Source organism: Bufo gargarizans, chromosome 10 (genome assembly GCF_014858855.1).
Source record: "Bufo gargarizans isolate SCDJY-AF-19 chromosome 10, ASM1485885v1, whole genome shotgun sequence".
Taxonomy (NCBI): Eukaryota; Metazoa; Chordata; class Amphibia; order Anura; family Bufonidae; genus Bufo; species Bufo gargarizans.
This window is the reverse complement of record NC_058089.1, coordinates 44,629,492-44,646,631: the sequence shown is the minus strand read 5'-3', so window position 1 is coordinate 44,646,631 and position 17,140 is coordinate 44,629,492. Positions and strand designations below refer to the sequence as shown.

Below are 17,140 nucleotides of genomic sequence, written 5' to 3'. Positions count from 1 at the left end.
TCTGCACACCACCCCTGTCTCTGCCTGACGTCGCTTACTTCATTATTGCTATTGTGTTTTGTTTCAGTCTTCCTATGTTGGCTGATCCTTTTTAGTCTGTACTATGCTATATTGGTTCACCTACCACATTCCTTGATATCTATCGACAGGTATTCAAGAGGCCAAGAGCTACAGCAACATCCATAGCTCCTTCTTTAGGTTTCATTTGAACTCCAAGCCCTTAGGCTAGGTTTACACAACGACATTTGTCGCGCAACATTTTGTTGCACTAATGTCACGCGACAATTTTTATAATGGCAGTCTATGGTGTCGCACTGCAACATGCTGCGACTGCGACGCAACAGTCGCAGAAAATCCATTCGAGATGGATTTTTCTGCGACTGTTGCGTCGCAGTCGTAGCACGTCGCATGTTGCAGTGCGACACCATAGACTGCCATTATAAAAATTGGCGCACGACATTAGTGCAACAAAATGTTGCGCGACAAATATTGCGCCCTATCTGACTTTTTGTTGCGTGACAAATGTCGTTGTGTAGACCTAGCCTTATCTACTCAGTGCCATTTCTATAGAGGCCTTAGGATCTCAACTACATTTCCTCTTGTCTAGAGCTTGTCTTCCATTTCAGATTTACCAACTCAGGTTTAAGGCTAGGTCTACACGAGGACATGTGTCGCATGACAATAAGTCGCGCAACAGATAGAGTACAACTACACTGCAACATTTCTTGCGCATTATGTAGCACCAATGTCGCGCGACAATACATTCGAGAAAGAAGAATCTTCTATCTTAATTCAGCAGGACCTGCGCTGATGTCACCAAAGGCCCCAATTACGTCATCAAATGTCCTTTTGCAGGTCCTCAAAGAAGAAGAAAGAAGACGATGCTGGCTGCGCGATCAAGTGGATGAGGTGAGTTAATAGTTTTTATTTTATAACCCCTAAAGCATCATTTTACTAAGCATTCTGTATTAAGAATGCTATTATTTTGCTTTATAACCATGTCATAAGGGAAACTAATACAGTAAATTGACTTTTATCAATTTACTAACATCATCTCCTAGCAACCATGCGTGAAAATAGCATTGCACCCGCACTTGCTTACAGATGCTATGAGATTTTCACACAGCCCCATTCATTTCTATGGGGCCTACGTTGCGTGAAAAATGCAGAATATAGAACATGCAGCGATTTTCACACAACACACAAGTGATGCGTGAAAATCACCGCTCATCTGCACAGCCTCATTGAAGTGAATGGGTCCTGATTCAGTGCGGGTGCAATGAGTTCACCTCACGCATTGCACCGGCGCGGAATTCTCGCCCGTGTGAAAGGGGCCTCAGGCCTCTTTCACACGGGCGTCGCGTGTGATTGCCGGATAAGATGCGGGTGCATTGCGGGAAAATGCACAATTTTTCCGCGCGAGTGCAAAGCGTTTTAATGAATTTTGCACGCGCGTGAGAAAAATCGGCATGTTTGGTACCCAAACCCGAACCCGGACTTCTTCACAGAAGTTCGGGTTTGGGTTAGGTGTTGTGTAGATTTTATTATTTTCCCTTATAACATGGTTTTAAGGTAAAATAATAGCATTCTTAATACAGAATGCTTAGTAAAATAGGGATGGAGGGGTTAAAAAAATTATTTAACTCACCTCATTCACTTGGTCACGCAGCCCTGCTTCTCTTCTGTCTTCTTCTTTGATAACCAGGAGGAAAAGGACCTGTGGTGACGTCACTGCGCTCATCACATGGTCAATCACCATGGTGACGGGTCATGTGATGGACCATGTGATGAGCACAGTGACGTCACCACAGGTCCTTTTCCTCCTGGTCATGAAAGAAGAAGACAGAAGAGAAGCCGGGCTGCGCGAACAAGTGGATGAGGTGAGTTAAATTATTATAAAAAAAAAATTTAACCCCTCCATCCCAATTTTACTAAGCATTCTGTAGTAAGAATGCTATTATTTTCCCTTTTAACCATGTTATAAGGGAAAATAATATGGATCGGGTCCCCATTCAGATCATCTCCGAGCAACTCACTTCTATAGGGCCTGCGTTGCGTGAAAAGCGCAGAATATAAAGCATGCTGCGATTATCACGCAACGTACAAGTGATGTGTGAAAATCACCGCTCATGTGCACAACCCCATAGAAATAAATGGGTCCGGATTGAGAGTGGGTGCAATGCGTTCACCTCACGCATTGCAACCGCGCGGAAATCTCACCCGTGTGAAAGAGGCCTTAGGCTTCTTGCTATTATAAACGACCAGCCTTGAGGTTTCTTTTTACCCCTTTTCCCACTTATCACCTATGTTCAGTCTGGGGCTGATTAACATCTAATTACATGTTGAGCCATGCCCACTAGTCCTAATTAACATCTATTTGAGTATTGAACAATTTGAAAAAGAAAATAAAAAAATGAGAAATATAAATGAAAAAACATGAAATGAAAATTAAATCAGCAGCAGGTGATGCTGGTCATTTTAATTTTGTCACAGAAATAGCATTCAGGGATGAAAAATTAATCTTAGGCCTAGTTCACACGAACGTATGGCTTTTATAGTTTTTTGCGGTCCGTTTTTCACGGATCCGTTGTTCCGTTTTTGAGTTCCGTTGTGTTTCCGTTTCCGTTCTGTTGTTCCGTTCCGTTTTTCCGTATGCCATGTACAGTTTACAGTAATTACATAGGAAAAATTGGGCTGGCCATAACATTTTCAATAGATGGTTCAGAAAAAACGGAACGGAAACGGAAGACATACGGATGCATTTCCGTATGTGTTCCGTTTTTTTTGCGGATCCATTGACTTGAATGGAGCCACGACCCGTGATTTACGGCCAAATATAGGACAAGCTCTATCTTTAAACGGAACGGAAAAACGGAAAAACGGAAACGGAAGGCATACGGAACACATTCCATTGAAATGAAAGGTTCCGTATACGGACCGTATACGGAACACAAAAAAACGTCCCGTACACCCGCAAAAAAAAACGTTCGTGTGAACTAGGCCTTTTTTTGCGGGTGTTTTTTTGTGTTCCGTATACGGTCCGTATACGGAACCATTCATTTCAATGGTTCCGCAAAAAAAACGGAATGTGTTCCGTATGCCTTCCGTTTCCGTTTTTCCGTTTTTCCGTTGAAAGATAGAGCTTGTCCTATATTTGGCCGTAAATCACGGGTCGTGGCTCCATTCAAGTCAATGGATCCGCAAAAAAAACGGAACACATACGGAAATGCATCCGTATGTCTTCCGTTTCCGTTCCGTTTTTTCTGAACCATCTATTGAAAATGTTATGGCCAGCCCAATTTTTCCTATGTAATTACTGTAAACTGTACATGGCATACGGAAAAACGGAACGGAACAACGGAACGGAAACACAACGGAACTCAAAAACGGAACAACGGATCCGTGAATAACGGACCGCAAAAAACTATAAAAGCCATACGTTCGTGTGAACTAGGCCTTAAAATGTCACTTTGCCTCATTTATCCATTTTTTTAACCATAAAATTGCAGTATGTGTGATGAAAATTAAATGACAAAAATTTTAATTAATTGACAAAGGGATTTTTTTTATTCTACTTTTGTCACATATTAACCATGCTTGGAGTGAAAATTTAAATAGCAAATTAAAGTATTTAACAGAAGGGTATTTACATTTTAATTTAGTTTTTTTTCAATTTCATTTTTGGCTGCTCTTATGTCCCATACATGCAGGAATTGAACACCACCTGCTGCTTTATGCTACTGTGCCGCTATATCTCTTAAAATGTTTATTTGTTTAGGATGTTAAGCTGGAAAAGTTTAAAAGAGCTACAGCAATATACAGTATATCAGCTGTCCAATAACCTCTAGCTGCTCGGTTGTGAGTACACTAGCAAATTGTGTTTTTAATAATAATGGGTCTTGAGCTGAATGATAAAAGTAATACATGAGTTATAAGTCGTAAAAGGGGTAAAAAGAAGCCTTATTGATCCTTACACTAATGTTAGCAGGATGCAAACTTTTGGCCCCAAACAAATATACACTTAATACAAACAGCAGAGTCTAAATTGGATATGATGGTGAGGAAAGGTTTAACATAGCTCTTGGGTAATCATGCAAAGCCTGCACTTTCAATCTCTAATAACTCAATTTCTTAGGTTACCTAAGGCTATATAGGTGAATTTACTGTATTGTTGTGTATTAGCAAGAAATAAAACATTCTGATACTATTACAGCACAACACACAAGCAAAATAATATTATTCTTACCTCCAGAGCATCATCTCTCTGCTTCAGGATTTCCTTTAAGTGAGCACATAACACATGGACCACATCCTCCAGGTCAGAATGGGAGAGCTGACACAACTCTGACTCTGGGAGAACTAATACTTTCTGAGGGTCTTGAGTCATCTTTGAAGAGAGTAAAAAAGAACTGTCATTAGAGACTGAGTAAAGAGACAATAAGTAAGAGGTTGTAAGTGGGTGAAGAATTGATAACCTACACTTATCCTCTACAAAATAATGTTTAGTTGTATGTGCCTTTAGGAGGAGTCAACATTTTTTTTGTTTGAAATGTCATGCTGTATTGTCTAATTATGTTCCCACAGAGTTCATGCACCTGAGTAGCCTATGCATAGCGAGGGACTGGCTGACCCCTGCCCACAGTGGTGTTGCCACACTCATTCTGGGTAGTTGGCACCAGGAAAGAAGTTCCCTGAGTGCAATGAGGAAGAGTTGTCAGTCAGTGGGGACTGCTGTGATGGAGCCTACGCTGAGATGTCACCGGTAGATGGGGGTAGAGGTGCATCTATAGAAGAGAGTTTAAGAGGATGGTCAAGATTTCCCTCATAGGAAATGTACAGTAACACATTCACTCACACTTACAACTTTCAGCATGCAATCGGGTCAAAGGAAACTCCTACTTCCACCCGATTCCTAAGGGCTTTTTCACACTTGACCCTTCCCTGCATTCCCATTCACCACATGACTAAACCAACCAGGCCACAAACAGGCATCAAGGCAGACAACCTCCCAATATGCTGACCATCAGCCCCTAGACTAGACTTCCCATAGGCCCTCTAGGACTTAGCTGTAGCCTCCCTTTGGTTTAGGTCCAGTGCCACCCAACTCACTTTGGCTGACATAGCCCCAAAAGACTCCCCAACACTGATCCCTTCCAAGGTTCAGGCACAGCACACACTGCTTAAGCTACAGCCTACACACAATTATACAAGCTGTGTTTTACCACTGCCAGACTGTCTCAGTTCACCACTCCCCAGTAGCAACAATTAGGGTTGAGCGAACCCGAACTGTAAAGTTCGGGTTCGTACCGAACTTTAGGATTTTTGGACCCCGAACCCGAACATTTCAGTAAAAGTTCGGCTTCGGTGTTTGGCGCTTTCTTAGCGCTTTTTGAAAAGCTGCAGAGCAGCCAATCAACAAGCGGTTAACTGTCTGACCTTAGAAGCCATCACAGCCATGCCTACTAATGGCATGGCTGTGATTGGCCAGTGTAGCATGTGACCCAGCCTCTATATAAGCTGGAGAGACGTAGCACTGCACGTCACTCTGCTGTGCTTTGTGTAGGGAGAGGATGCTGCTGGTGATTTCAGGGAGAGAATAGGAGAGACTCTTTGCTCAAAATCTGAATCTAACTCAGCGATCTACATACATTGTGTTTTGTGGGTGCAGGGCACATTTTTTTTTATCCTGCCCTGAGCCCAGTGACATAAAATGGGCGGCGGCGGCCATTTTATGCAAGCTCAGTGCGCCAGCACTGCATCTGAGCTTTTGGGACATTGAAAATCCACATTTTTGGGAAAATTTACAACATCTGGTGCATTTGCAGGCTTAGTCAGTGTGCAATTTAAGCTAAAAACACAGCCAACATTTTCTGGGGTTTTAAAAACACACTTTTTTGCCAAAAAACACTATTTTCCTGATCAGCAAGTGTTAAATCCAAGTTTAATATATACAGCTTTCATATTCTGTTACCCAAAAACTATTTTTGGGCAATATACAACATCTGGATTAGTCAGTGTACAATTTAAGCTAGACATACAGCCATAATTTTCTAGGGTTTTAAAAACACACTTTTTTTTTTGCCAAAAACCACTATTTTCCTGATCAGCAAGTGTTAAATTCAAGTTTAATATATACAGCTTTCATATTCTGTTACCAAAAAAAACCACTTTTTTGGCAATATACAACATCTGGATTAGTCAGTGTGCAATTTTAGCTACAAATACAGCCATCATTTCCTGTGGTTTTAAAAACACACTTTTTTGCCAAAAAACACTATTTTCCTGATCTGCAAGTATTAAATTCGAGTTTAATATATACAGCTTTCATATTCTGTTACCAAAAAAACACTTTTTTTGGCAATATACATCTGGATTAGTCAGTGTGCAATTTAAGCTAGAAATACAGACATCATTTTCTGGGGTTTTAAAAACACACTTTTTTGCCAAAAAACACTATTTTCAGGCCTTGCAGTATCAGCACTTGTGAAATTACAGGCTCATATACTGCTGTCAAATTCAGTTATTAAATAAACACCTGTTTGGGCAAAACAAAATTTAGTTGGCAGCCTTTGATGCAGATGTCATTGTGAGATACACCATTTATACATTTGGGTTAGATTCAGATATTTGAAATACCGCCATTTGGTGCACAAATCTTTAATTCAGGCCTACTGTGGGTCAGGCCGTGTGAGATACACCCTGTATATACAGGGCTTATATTATTTCATTAATAAAACACCCTTTTTGGGGCAAAATACACAATATTTCAGGCCTTGCAGCAGCTTGACGTTTGAAATTCCCCTTTATACATTTGGGTTATATTCAGATATTTGAAATACCGCCATTTGGTGCACAAATCTTTAATTCAGGCCTACTGTGGGTCAGGCCGTGTGAGATACACACTTTACATACAGGGGTTTGATTCAGGTATTTGAAATACAGCCATTTTGGCCAAACAAATCTTTAATTGAGGCCTACTGTGGGTCAGGCCGTGTGAGATACACCCTTTACATGCAAGGGTTTGATTCAGGTATTTGAAATACAGCCATTTTGGGCAAAGAAATTTTTAATTAAGGCCTACTGTGGGTCAGGCCGTGTGAGATACACCCTGTATATACAGGGCTTATATTCTTTCATTAATATAACACCCTTTTTGAGGCAAAATACACAATATTTCAGGCCTTGCAGCATCTTGACGTTTTAAATTCCTGGGTTATATACTGCTGCCATATTGAGTTATTAAACAAACACCCGTTTGGGCAAAAAAAGTTTATTTGGCAGCCTTTGCTGCATATGTCATTGCGAGATACACCCTTTATACATTTGGATTATATTCAAATATTTGAAATACCGCCATTTGGTGCACAAATCTTTAATTCAGGCCTACTGTGGGTCAGGCCATGTGAGATACACCCTTTACTTACTGGGGTTTGATTCAGGTATTTAAAATACAGCCATTTTGGGCAAAGAAATCTTTAATTGAGGCCTACTGTGGGTCAGGCCGTGTGAGATTCACCCTTTAATTGCAGCGGTTTGATTCAGGTATTAGAAATACAGCCATTTTGGGCAAATAAATCTTTAATTGAGGCCTACTGTGGGTCAGGCCGTGTAAGATACACCCTTTACATACTGTCGTTATTCTACTATTAATTAAACACCCATTTAGGGCAAGATCCTAAATTCGAGAAATATGAGGAGAGCGTCAAATAATGGACGTGGCCCAGGTCATGGTGCTGCTGGTAGAGCTCCTGTTGCAGGGAAAGGACGTGGTCGATCTGTGCCAGCTACACGCACAAGTGAAAACCCTTCCTCAGGTGCAAGTAGGCGACAGAACTTGCAGCGAGCGGTATTTGGTCGGGCCTAATGCGGCTCTACGAATGGTGACAGTGGGTTGCTGACAGTGGATCCAGATCCTTCACATTGTCTCCCACCCAGTCTCTTGCTGAAAGACCACAGTTGGCACCTGCAGCCGATGTCATCTGTCTTTCACCTCAACCCCTTGCAAATCAGCCAAGCAGTCTGAGCCCCAAGTCATGCAGCAGTCTCTTCTGCTTTTTGATGACTCTGTTAGAAGGGTTTCCCAGGGCCATCCACCTAGCCCTGCCCCAGAAGTGGAAGAGATTGAGCGCACCGATGCCCAACCACTTATCTTTGAAGATGAGTATATGGGAGGACCATCGCAGCAAGTCTCGGATGATGACGAAACACAGGTGCCAACTGCTGGGGCTTTTGAAAGTGTGCAGACCGACAAGGAAGGCAGGGGTGAAGACTGGGTGGAAGATGATGTGGAGGACGATGAGGTCCTCGACCCCACATGGAATCAAGGTCATGCGAGTGACCTATGTAGTTCGGAGGAAGTGGCGGTGGTCACACAGAGCCACCAGCACAGCAGAAGAGGCAGCAGGGTGCAAAAGTGGAGTGGCTGTCCTCTAGACAGTACACCTGCCACTGCCCACCGCAGCAAGGGACCGAGCACACCAAAACCAGCTCCAAGGAGTTCCCTGGCGTGGCAGTTCTTCAGACAATGTGCTGACGACAAGACACAAGTGGTTTGCATGCTGTGCAATCAGAGCCTGAAACGAGGCATAAACGTTCTCAACCTTAAGTGCAAAGCACGAGCTGCAGTGGCTCCTCCTGCTTCCTCTTCTGCTGCAGTCTCGGCCTCTTAATCCACCTCTGGAGTGACAGTGCCACCTGCCACCCCGCAAACAGAGGATCTTCTAGCAACACCACCACCTGAGTCACCAAGCATCTCCACAATGTCCCACGGAAGTGTTCAGGAAACGCTGGAGAGGAAGAGGAAGTATCCCCCTACCCACCTGCGATCCCTAGCCCTGAATGCCAGCATTTCTAAATTACTGGCCTTTGAAATGTTGTCATTCCGTCTGGTGGAGACGCACAGTTTTAAAGGCCTTATGGCGGTGGCTGTCCCACAGTACGTCGTGCCCATCCGCCACTACTTTTCCAGGAGAGCCATCCCTTCCCTGCACAACCAAGTAGGGGACAAAATCAAATGTGCACTGCGCAACGCCGTCTGTGGCACGGTGCCCCTCACTACGGATACATGGACCATTAAGTCAGGGACGTTATATCTCCATAACAGCACACTGGGTAAATACAGTGGCGGCTGGGCCTGAGGCGGATAGCAGTTTGGCGCATGTCCTTCCACTACGAGGATTGCAGGGAACTTGAGTTTGCCTCCTGTTGCTTCCTCCTCCTACTCGGCTTCCTCATTCTTTACCAGCTCCTCATCCGGTCAGCGTAACACCTTGACCACCAACTCGAGGACAGCCAGGGGTAAACGACAGCAGGCAGTTTTAAAACTTATCTGTTTGGAGGACAAACCCCACACCGCGCAGGAGCTGTGGACGGGCCTTGAACAACAGACCGATGAGTGGTTTGTGCCAGTCAGTCTCAAGCCTGGCCTGGTGGTGTGCTATAATGGGCAAAATCTCGTAGCAGCTCTGGGACTAGCCGTAGCAGCTCTGGGACTAGCCGGTTTGACGCACATCCCTTGCCTGGCGCATGTGCTGAATTTGGTGGTGCAGAGACTCCTTAAAAATTACCCCAATATGTTAGAGCTGCTGCATAAAGTGCGGGCCGTCTGTGCACGCTTTCGTCGTTCTCACCCTGCTGCTGCTCGCCTGTCAGCGCTGCAGTGTAGCTTCAGCCTTCCCGCTTACAGCCTCATATGTGACGTGCCCACAAGGTGGAACTCCACCTTGCACATGTTGGCCAGACTGTGCGAGCAGCAGCATGCAATAGTGGAGTTTCAGCTGTAGCATGCACGGGTCGCTCGGCGGAACAGCACCACTTCACCACCAATGACTGGGCCTCCATGCGAGACCTGTGTTCCTTGTTGCTCTGTTTCGAGTACTCCACCAACATGGCCAGTACCGATAACGCCGTTCTCAGCAATACTATCCTACTTCTATGCCTCCTTGAAAAAAACGCTCCTGGCGATGATGGAAGAGGATGTGGCACAGGAGGAGGAGGAAGACGGATTATTTCGTAGGGTTTCCCAAGTGGCTCCGAGGATGGGTTCCTGCACCCACAAACCCAAGGTACACAATTGTCCAGCCAGGGCACAGTTCTGGAGGATGAGGAGGTGGAGGATGAGGAGGAGGAGATGGAGGAGGAGGAACTATGTTCACAGCAGGGTGGCACCCAGACCAGCTCATGGCCATCGCTGGTGCGTGGCTGGGGGGATACAGAGGACACAGACGATACACCTCCCAGAGGACAGCTTTTCGTTGCCTCTTGGCAGCCTGGCACACATGAGCGATTACATGCTGCAATGTCTCCGCAATGACCGCCGAGTTGCCCACATTCTAACTTGTGCTGATTACTGGGTGGCCACGCTGCTGGATCCCCGTTACAAGGACAACGTACCGTTCTTAATTCCCTCACTGGAGCGTGATCGTAAGATGCGCAAGAACAAGTGCACGCTGGTAGACGCGCTGCTGGTGGCATTCCCACCTGACAGCGGGGGCACAGTGGAAGCACAAGGCGAAGGCAGAGGACAAGAAAGAGGTCGCCAACACAGCTGGGGCACTGCCAGCACCTCAGAAGCCAGGGTTAACATGGCCGAAATGTGGAAAAGCTTTGTCAGCACGCCACAACAACCAGCACCACCAGCTGATATGGAAAGTCTTAGCAGGAGGCAGCATTTCACCAACATGGTGGAGCAGTATGTGTGCACACGCCTACACGTACTGAATGACGAATCTGCCCCCTTCAACTTCTGGGTCTCCAAATTGGGCACATGGCCTGAGCTTTCCCTTTACGCCTTGGAGGTGCTGGCCTGCCCTGCAGCCAGTGTATTATCTGAACGTGTGTTTAGCACGGCAGGGGGCGTCATCACAGACAAGTGCAGCCGCCGGTCCACAGCCAATGTGGACAAGCTTACGTTTATTAAAATGAACCAGGTATGGATCCCTCAGGACTTGTCCGTACCTTGTGCAGAATAGACATGTATACCAGCCATTGTTATACTGCACCGCAATTGCTCATTCTTGTATTTAAAATTAAAACCAAAAACCTGTGTTGGCTACCTCGTCCTCCTCCACCGCCGCTTCCACCTACACCGCTTTGTCCACCGCCTCCTCAAACTCCTACTCCATATGGAACTGCACCTCAGAAATCTAATTTTTATTTTATTTTTTATGTATTTTATTTTACATCATTTCACTACTTTGTCAGTTACATTTTCGGGTGAAATTCACCCATTTTTGGGTGTATAGTACCACTGCTATACCTAGCAGACTGGTAAAAAAATAAAAATAAATTGTCAGTTACATTTTCTGGTGAAATTCACCAATTTTTGGGTGTGATGTACCACTGCTATACCTAGTAGGCCGGTAAAAAAATATTTGTCAGTTACATTTTCAGTTGAAATTCAACAATTTTTGGGTGTGAAGTACCACTGCTATTCCTAGTAGACAGGTTAAACAATTAAAAAATTTGTCTGTTACATTTTCTGGTGAAATTCACCAATTTTTTGATGTGATGTACCACTGCTGTACCACTGCTATACCTAGTAGGCCGGTAAAAAAAATAAAACATTTGTCAGTTATATTTCAGGGTCAAATTCACCAATTTTTGGGTGTAATATACCCCTCCTCTACCTAGTTGACAGCTTAATAAATTTCAATAATTTTTATTTTGCATTTTCGGGTGACAATAAACAATTGTTTTCTGTCATAGACCCCTGCTCTACCAAGTAGACAGGTTAATACATTTCTGTAATTTTTCTGTTACATTCTTGGGTTGACATTATACAATTTTAGACGTGAATAAACCCCTGCTCTGCATAGGTGACAGGGAATAACATTTCTGAAATGCTTCTTTAATTGATGCGCGCCACCTCCTTTGAATTAATGCTTAAACTTAAACAAGTTGTACCACATTTTCACTTCAATAATTTGTCCCACATTTCCGCTATACTCTTTTGGCCAACATTTGCGCCTCAATACCTTTTCCCACATTCACTTGACTCTTTTGGCCCACATTTGGGCTTCTGTAATTTGTACAACATTTGCGCCTTAATAGCTTTGCCCACACTTCTGCTTGACTCTTTTTGCCCACATTTTGGCTTCTGTAATTTGTCCCACATTTGCACCTCAATAGCTTTTCCCACATTTCTGCTCGATCCCAATTTCTTCTAAAAAAACACACCTGAACCATCCACATACAATCACTTTGGCAGCAAACCACTGCCTATATCAGCTCCTCTATAAAAGTGGCTGGCACAACCATGTAAGTATTTAAGCTATAGATCAGCAAAATCCTGTGGGGTTGTAATGCCTTGTAATGTTTTAAGAAGGAAGACAGACAGTATACTTAGAAAAAAATGCTGATTCACCTCCTGAATTTTCTCCGCCAAGTTGGTTTGGAAATCTAAATTTAGACTACGAATTCCACCTATTATTTCTTCACGACTCTCTCCCTGTAAAGATACCAAGAGACATTGTTTGGGAAATGTACGTGAATGAGTAACAGAGATCATAACAACGCTGTTATGTAAACTTTATATGAGAGGTCTGCAAAAATGATATCTTAGGATGCATTCGAACAGTGAGACATGATGTGTAATATATATTTACGTTAGTACATACTATGTATACGAGTAAACCAGAGCCTATATTATATTCAGTTACATTTACTGCTTCTAAAATGTTTTTTTTTTTTTTTTTTTATGTCAGCACATACAGTGTATTCGGATAGTCTTCAGACCCTTTAATTTTTTTTCACATTTTGTTATGTTATGGCCTTGTTCTAAGAAAAAAAATATATAGTTTCCCCCCATAAATCTGGACTCAACCCCCCCCCCCCTTATTAAAAAATGAAAACAGAAATGTACAAATGTCTGCAAATTAATTAAAAAAATAGAAACAAAAAATTTGCATGGATATAAGTATTCAGACCCTTTGCTATGACACTTGAAATTTAGCACTAGGGGCCTCCCATTTGTCTTTATCGTCTTTGAGATATTTCTACATCTTGATTCCACCTGTGGTAAATTCAGTCAATTGGACATAATTTGTAAATACACAGCCCTGTCCCTGTCTATATAAGGTCTTACAGCTGACGATGCATATCAGAGAAAATAAACAAGCCACGAGTAGAAAAGAACTGCCCGTAGAGCTCAGAGACAGGATTGAGTGGAGGCAAAGATCTGGAGAAGGGTACAAAAACATTTCTGCTGCACTGAAAGTTCTCAAGAGCACAGTGACCTCCATAATTCTTAAATGGAATAAGTTTGGAACAACCAAGCTTCCTAGAGCTGTCCGCCCCACCAAACTAAGTAATCAGGGGGAAAGGGCCTTGCCAAGAGAGGTGACTAAGAACCCAATGGTCACTCCAGCTGAGCTCCAAAGAACCTGTGTGCAGATGGGCGAAACTTCCAGAAGATCAACTCCCCCAATCTGGGCTTTATGGATGAGTGGCCAGAAAGAAGCCTTTGCTTAGTAAAAGAAACATGAAACTTTGTTAAAAAAAAAACTAAAAAAAAAGCACCTAAAGGACAGACTGTCAGAAAGTGGAGGAAACCAGGCACCTGCCCAATACCATCCCTACATTGAAGCATGGTGGTGGCAGCATCATGCTGTTGGGTGGTTTTTACTGGTCAGAGTTGAGGGAAAGCTGAATTGAGCAAAGCACAGAGATATTCTTAATGAAAATCTGACCCAGACTGGGTGGAAAGGGAGCTAAATTTCAAGGTTCACAGCAAACGGTCTGAATACTTGACCATGCAAAATCTAAAATTTTACTTTTCTTATAAATTTACAAACATTTAAAAATTTCTGTTTAGATTTTTTTTTTATTAAAGGGGTTTTCCAGGTTCAGATCTGAACCCAGCCATATCCCCATTGTCACCAAGGCAGTCCCCCTGACTTGAGCATCGGAGAAGTTCATGCTCTGATGCTCTCCTTTGCCCTGCGCTAAATCGCACAGGTCAAAGACACTTTTTTCCCAGTGAGTTCTGGGGCTGCCAGGCGGAGGCTTCCGCCCAGCAGTGAGCCTGGTGATGTCGCGGCACTGATGGGCGGCCTTTAGCTCTGCCCTAGCCTGTAAAACGGCTAGGGCAGTGCTAAAGCCCGCACATCAGAGCCGGTGACATCACCGAACACACTGCTGGGCGGAAGCCTCCGCCCGGAAGTGTGTTATTGTAAATAAAAGAGCCCTTGCCCATCGGAGCATGACATGCTTCGATGCTGACATCAGGAGGGCAGCCTGGATGAAAATATGGGTATGACCTTTAAAGGGTAGTAGAAGCAGAATGATAAGGGAAAACATACTTTTTTTATTTTAGCACAATGCTGCAACAACAAAATGTGCAAAAAGGTAAATGGGTCTGAAGACTTTCGAACTGTTCTGTAAATTACCTGCATTGGGTGAGATTTACTAATCGAAAAGTGCAAGAATTTTGAATCACATTGCGCAATAAAAATGCTGTATGCTAAATTTATATGCTTTAGACACATTATATGCCTCATTAAACAGTCTCAAAACGTGTCTAAAAAAAGTGGTATGGCATCCCTTACCTGTACAGCAGCTCCAAGCATCAGTGATAAAATCTTCTCCATCTCTTTCAGGGAGGCATCTAAAGGAGCAAGTATTATATTTTTGTATACGTTTTCACATACCACTGGTAATTAATAGTTAAAGGGAGTCACTTCCCTGGAGTGCTATTAGGAGCAGACCATGCTATTGCATGGGGCCCCAGTGATTAGAGGGGCCACCTGCTGCCCCCTGGCAATGACACTAATTTAGTGTCCTCAGGATGAGGATACAGTTAAATAGATTGGTGAAGCAGGAAGTAGTAACCACCATTAACCCTGCAACCAATGATGTGGTGCTGGCAGCAGCAGTGAAATGATGTCATCACACCTCCTGAGCCTAACCACTGGACAGACCGGAGCAGATCTGCAGTGAAAGATCTACTTGCTTTGTTGTTGAAACATGGGCTAGGTGAATATTCACCCACTAAAAAGCACCATATGGCACTTAAGGGGCACCATAATGGGTTAGGGCACATAAGGGGGTATAATTCTGTGTTGGCGGACACATAAGAGGGCACCATACTGCAGAGAGGCACATAAGCAGACATTATGCTGTATAGGGGCACATAAAAGATCACCATATTAGCGGTCTGGTGGGGCAGAGCTTAGCAGTGCTATTTGGTGGAGTTGACGGTACAGCTTAGCAGTGCTATGTGGCGGGTGGAGCTTAGCAGGCACCAGAAATTCCAAATGCGCCACTGGTACTACTGTATATGAATAGTAATGGTCCTGCTACTCCTCTAACATCCCCACCCCATTCCCCTGTTGTGGGCCTGGCCTCTAAAGTGGCGCTAGAATACATTAACAGGATTCATGAGCTTGTACTCAAGAGGTCCTCACCATTATGTGCATGTCGCTCATGAGTCCTCTCAATATGCTACAGAGTCACACAGCGGGGGAATAGGGGGAGCATGAAGAACAGGTGCAGATCTTTCCCTTATGTCTGTGGATGCTCCAGTCCTGGTTGTGGCTCACAATCACTGATGGTATTCACTGACCTCAACACTGACGTGTGAATGAGGCTTAGGTCTCATGCACACGACCATATGTATTTTGCGGTCCACAAAAAATACGCATGACGTCCGTGTGCATTCCGTGTTTTGCGGAACAGAACAGCTGACCCCTAATAGAACAGTACTATCCTTGTCCGTAATGCGGACCATAATAAGACATGTTCTATTTTTTTGCGGAATGGAAATACGGACATACGGAAACGGAATGCGCACGGAAAACCTTAATTTTTTTTTGCAGACCCATTGAAATGAATGGTTCCGCATACAGTCCGCAAAAAAACGGAACGGACATGGAAAGAAAATACGTTTGTGTGCATGAGCCTTTATTTTCCTAGGACTGGCCGGCTGACCTGAAACTGGGTCCTGAGAGATAAGATGTGTGTCTGGAAGTGACATCAGGATCAATTGCTGGAGTTCATCCTAGAATAGATTAAAATATACTGATTTATTATCTGATCATGTACAGTACGCCTAAAAGAGAATGATACTGCAGTATAGAAGTGGACTAAGCAGAGATTCCACATACATAATTTGTTTGGTAGCCATAACATCCCTTTCCCTTACATCATACAACTGTTAGACTGGACCTCTGACTCTGAACTTCTCCTTTTATTAAAAAGCAAATCTGTCAACTTGATTTTGGACTATTATCTACAGTAATAAATGCATAGAAGTGCAGATAAGGAGACCATATCAATATTCTTTATTTTGCTACTGCCCCCCATTCCCACGCTGTCAGCGCTGCAATGTCGACAGCGAGCAAGTAAACAATGAAGGGAAGGCTGCATTGGCACGGTGCGCAGTTTTCTCTTTAACCGGATGATCGGCGGGGGTGCCAGGTGTCAAGACCCTCCCCGATCGGATATTGATGACTTATCCTGAGGATAACAATATCTCGGAAAACCCCTTTAAAATACACTGTGAGGGCTAATGTGCATGCGCACACGAGTCCTCTCTATTAAGACAGAACAGCACAGCAGCCCGGACTGTGTATTTCAGCGCAGCTTTGAGTGCTGAAAGTGGGGGGCTGTAGGAAAATACCGTACAGCGCTGGTTTCTGAAGCAGGATCACGGGGGAACCGGAGCGCGGTGGCTGCTCTTACCGGCAGACATTCATGCCGGGTAAGGGCAGCATCGTGTATTTGAGCCCCCCTGCAGCTCCAAGTACTGCAATTTGCTGGTCAATGAAGACCGGTACAGACGCAGCACAGGAAGCAGTATGGAGCTGCAGGGGAAGCTGGGGAGGGTCATGTGAAGGTGACGGTGCTGAACTAGTCAGCACCTGTCTCCTCCGAGGTGAGACATGGGCGATATCCCCTGCCAGCGCTGCGATTGGCTGAAACACTCCAGCCAATGGCAGCACTAGAGGGAACAGGAAGAATCCCTCTGCATGAAGCGGGTTCGCAATTTAGCCGAACATGCAAACATATGGCGATGTCCGCCGGCGCCATATTCTTTTGCATTGACCCATGACACATCCTTCAGGTGGGACAGGACAGCCAATTGAGAAGTTTCAGCACATGGACACACCCTATAAAAAACCTGATCTGCCAGCCATTTTAC

The 17,140-nt window shown here is 44.1% G+C and overlaps 1 protein-coding gene across 1 annotated transcript in view; it reads right to left on the bottom strand.

Moving 5' to 3' along the window:
* Nucleotides 1–17,140, bottom strand: part of CCDC88B (coiled-coil domain containing 88B) — a 162,503-nt gene that overhangs the window by 83,880 nt on the left and 61,483 nt on the right. Inside the window, exons 4-7 of the mRNA XM_044269660.1 lie at nt 15,928–15,997; nt 14,547–14,605; nt 12,365–12,448; nt 4,247–4,387 (exon numbers count right to left, since the gene is read on the bottom strand). Coding sequence (XP_044125595.1) covers nt 4,247–4,387; nt 12,365–12,448; nt 14,547–14,605; nt 15,928–15,997 — 354 coding nt within the window. The remainder of the gene's footprint in view (nt 1–4,246; nt 4,388–12,364; nt 12,449–14,546; nt 14,606–15,927; nt 15,998–17,140) is intronic.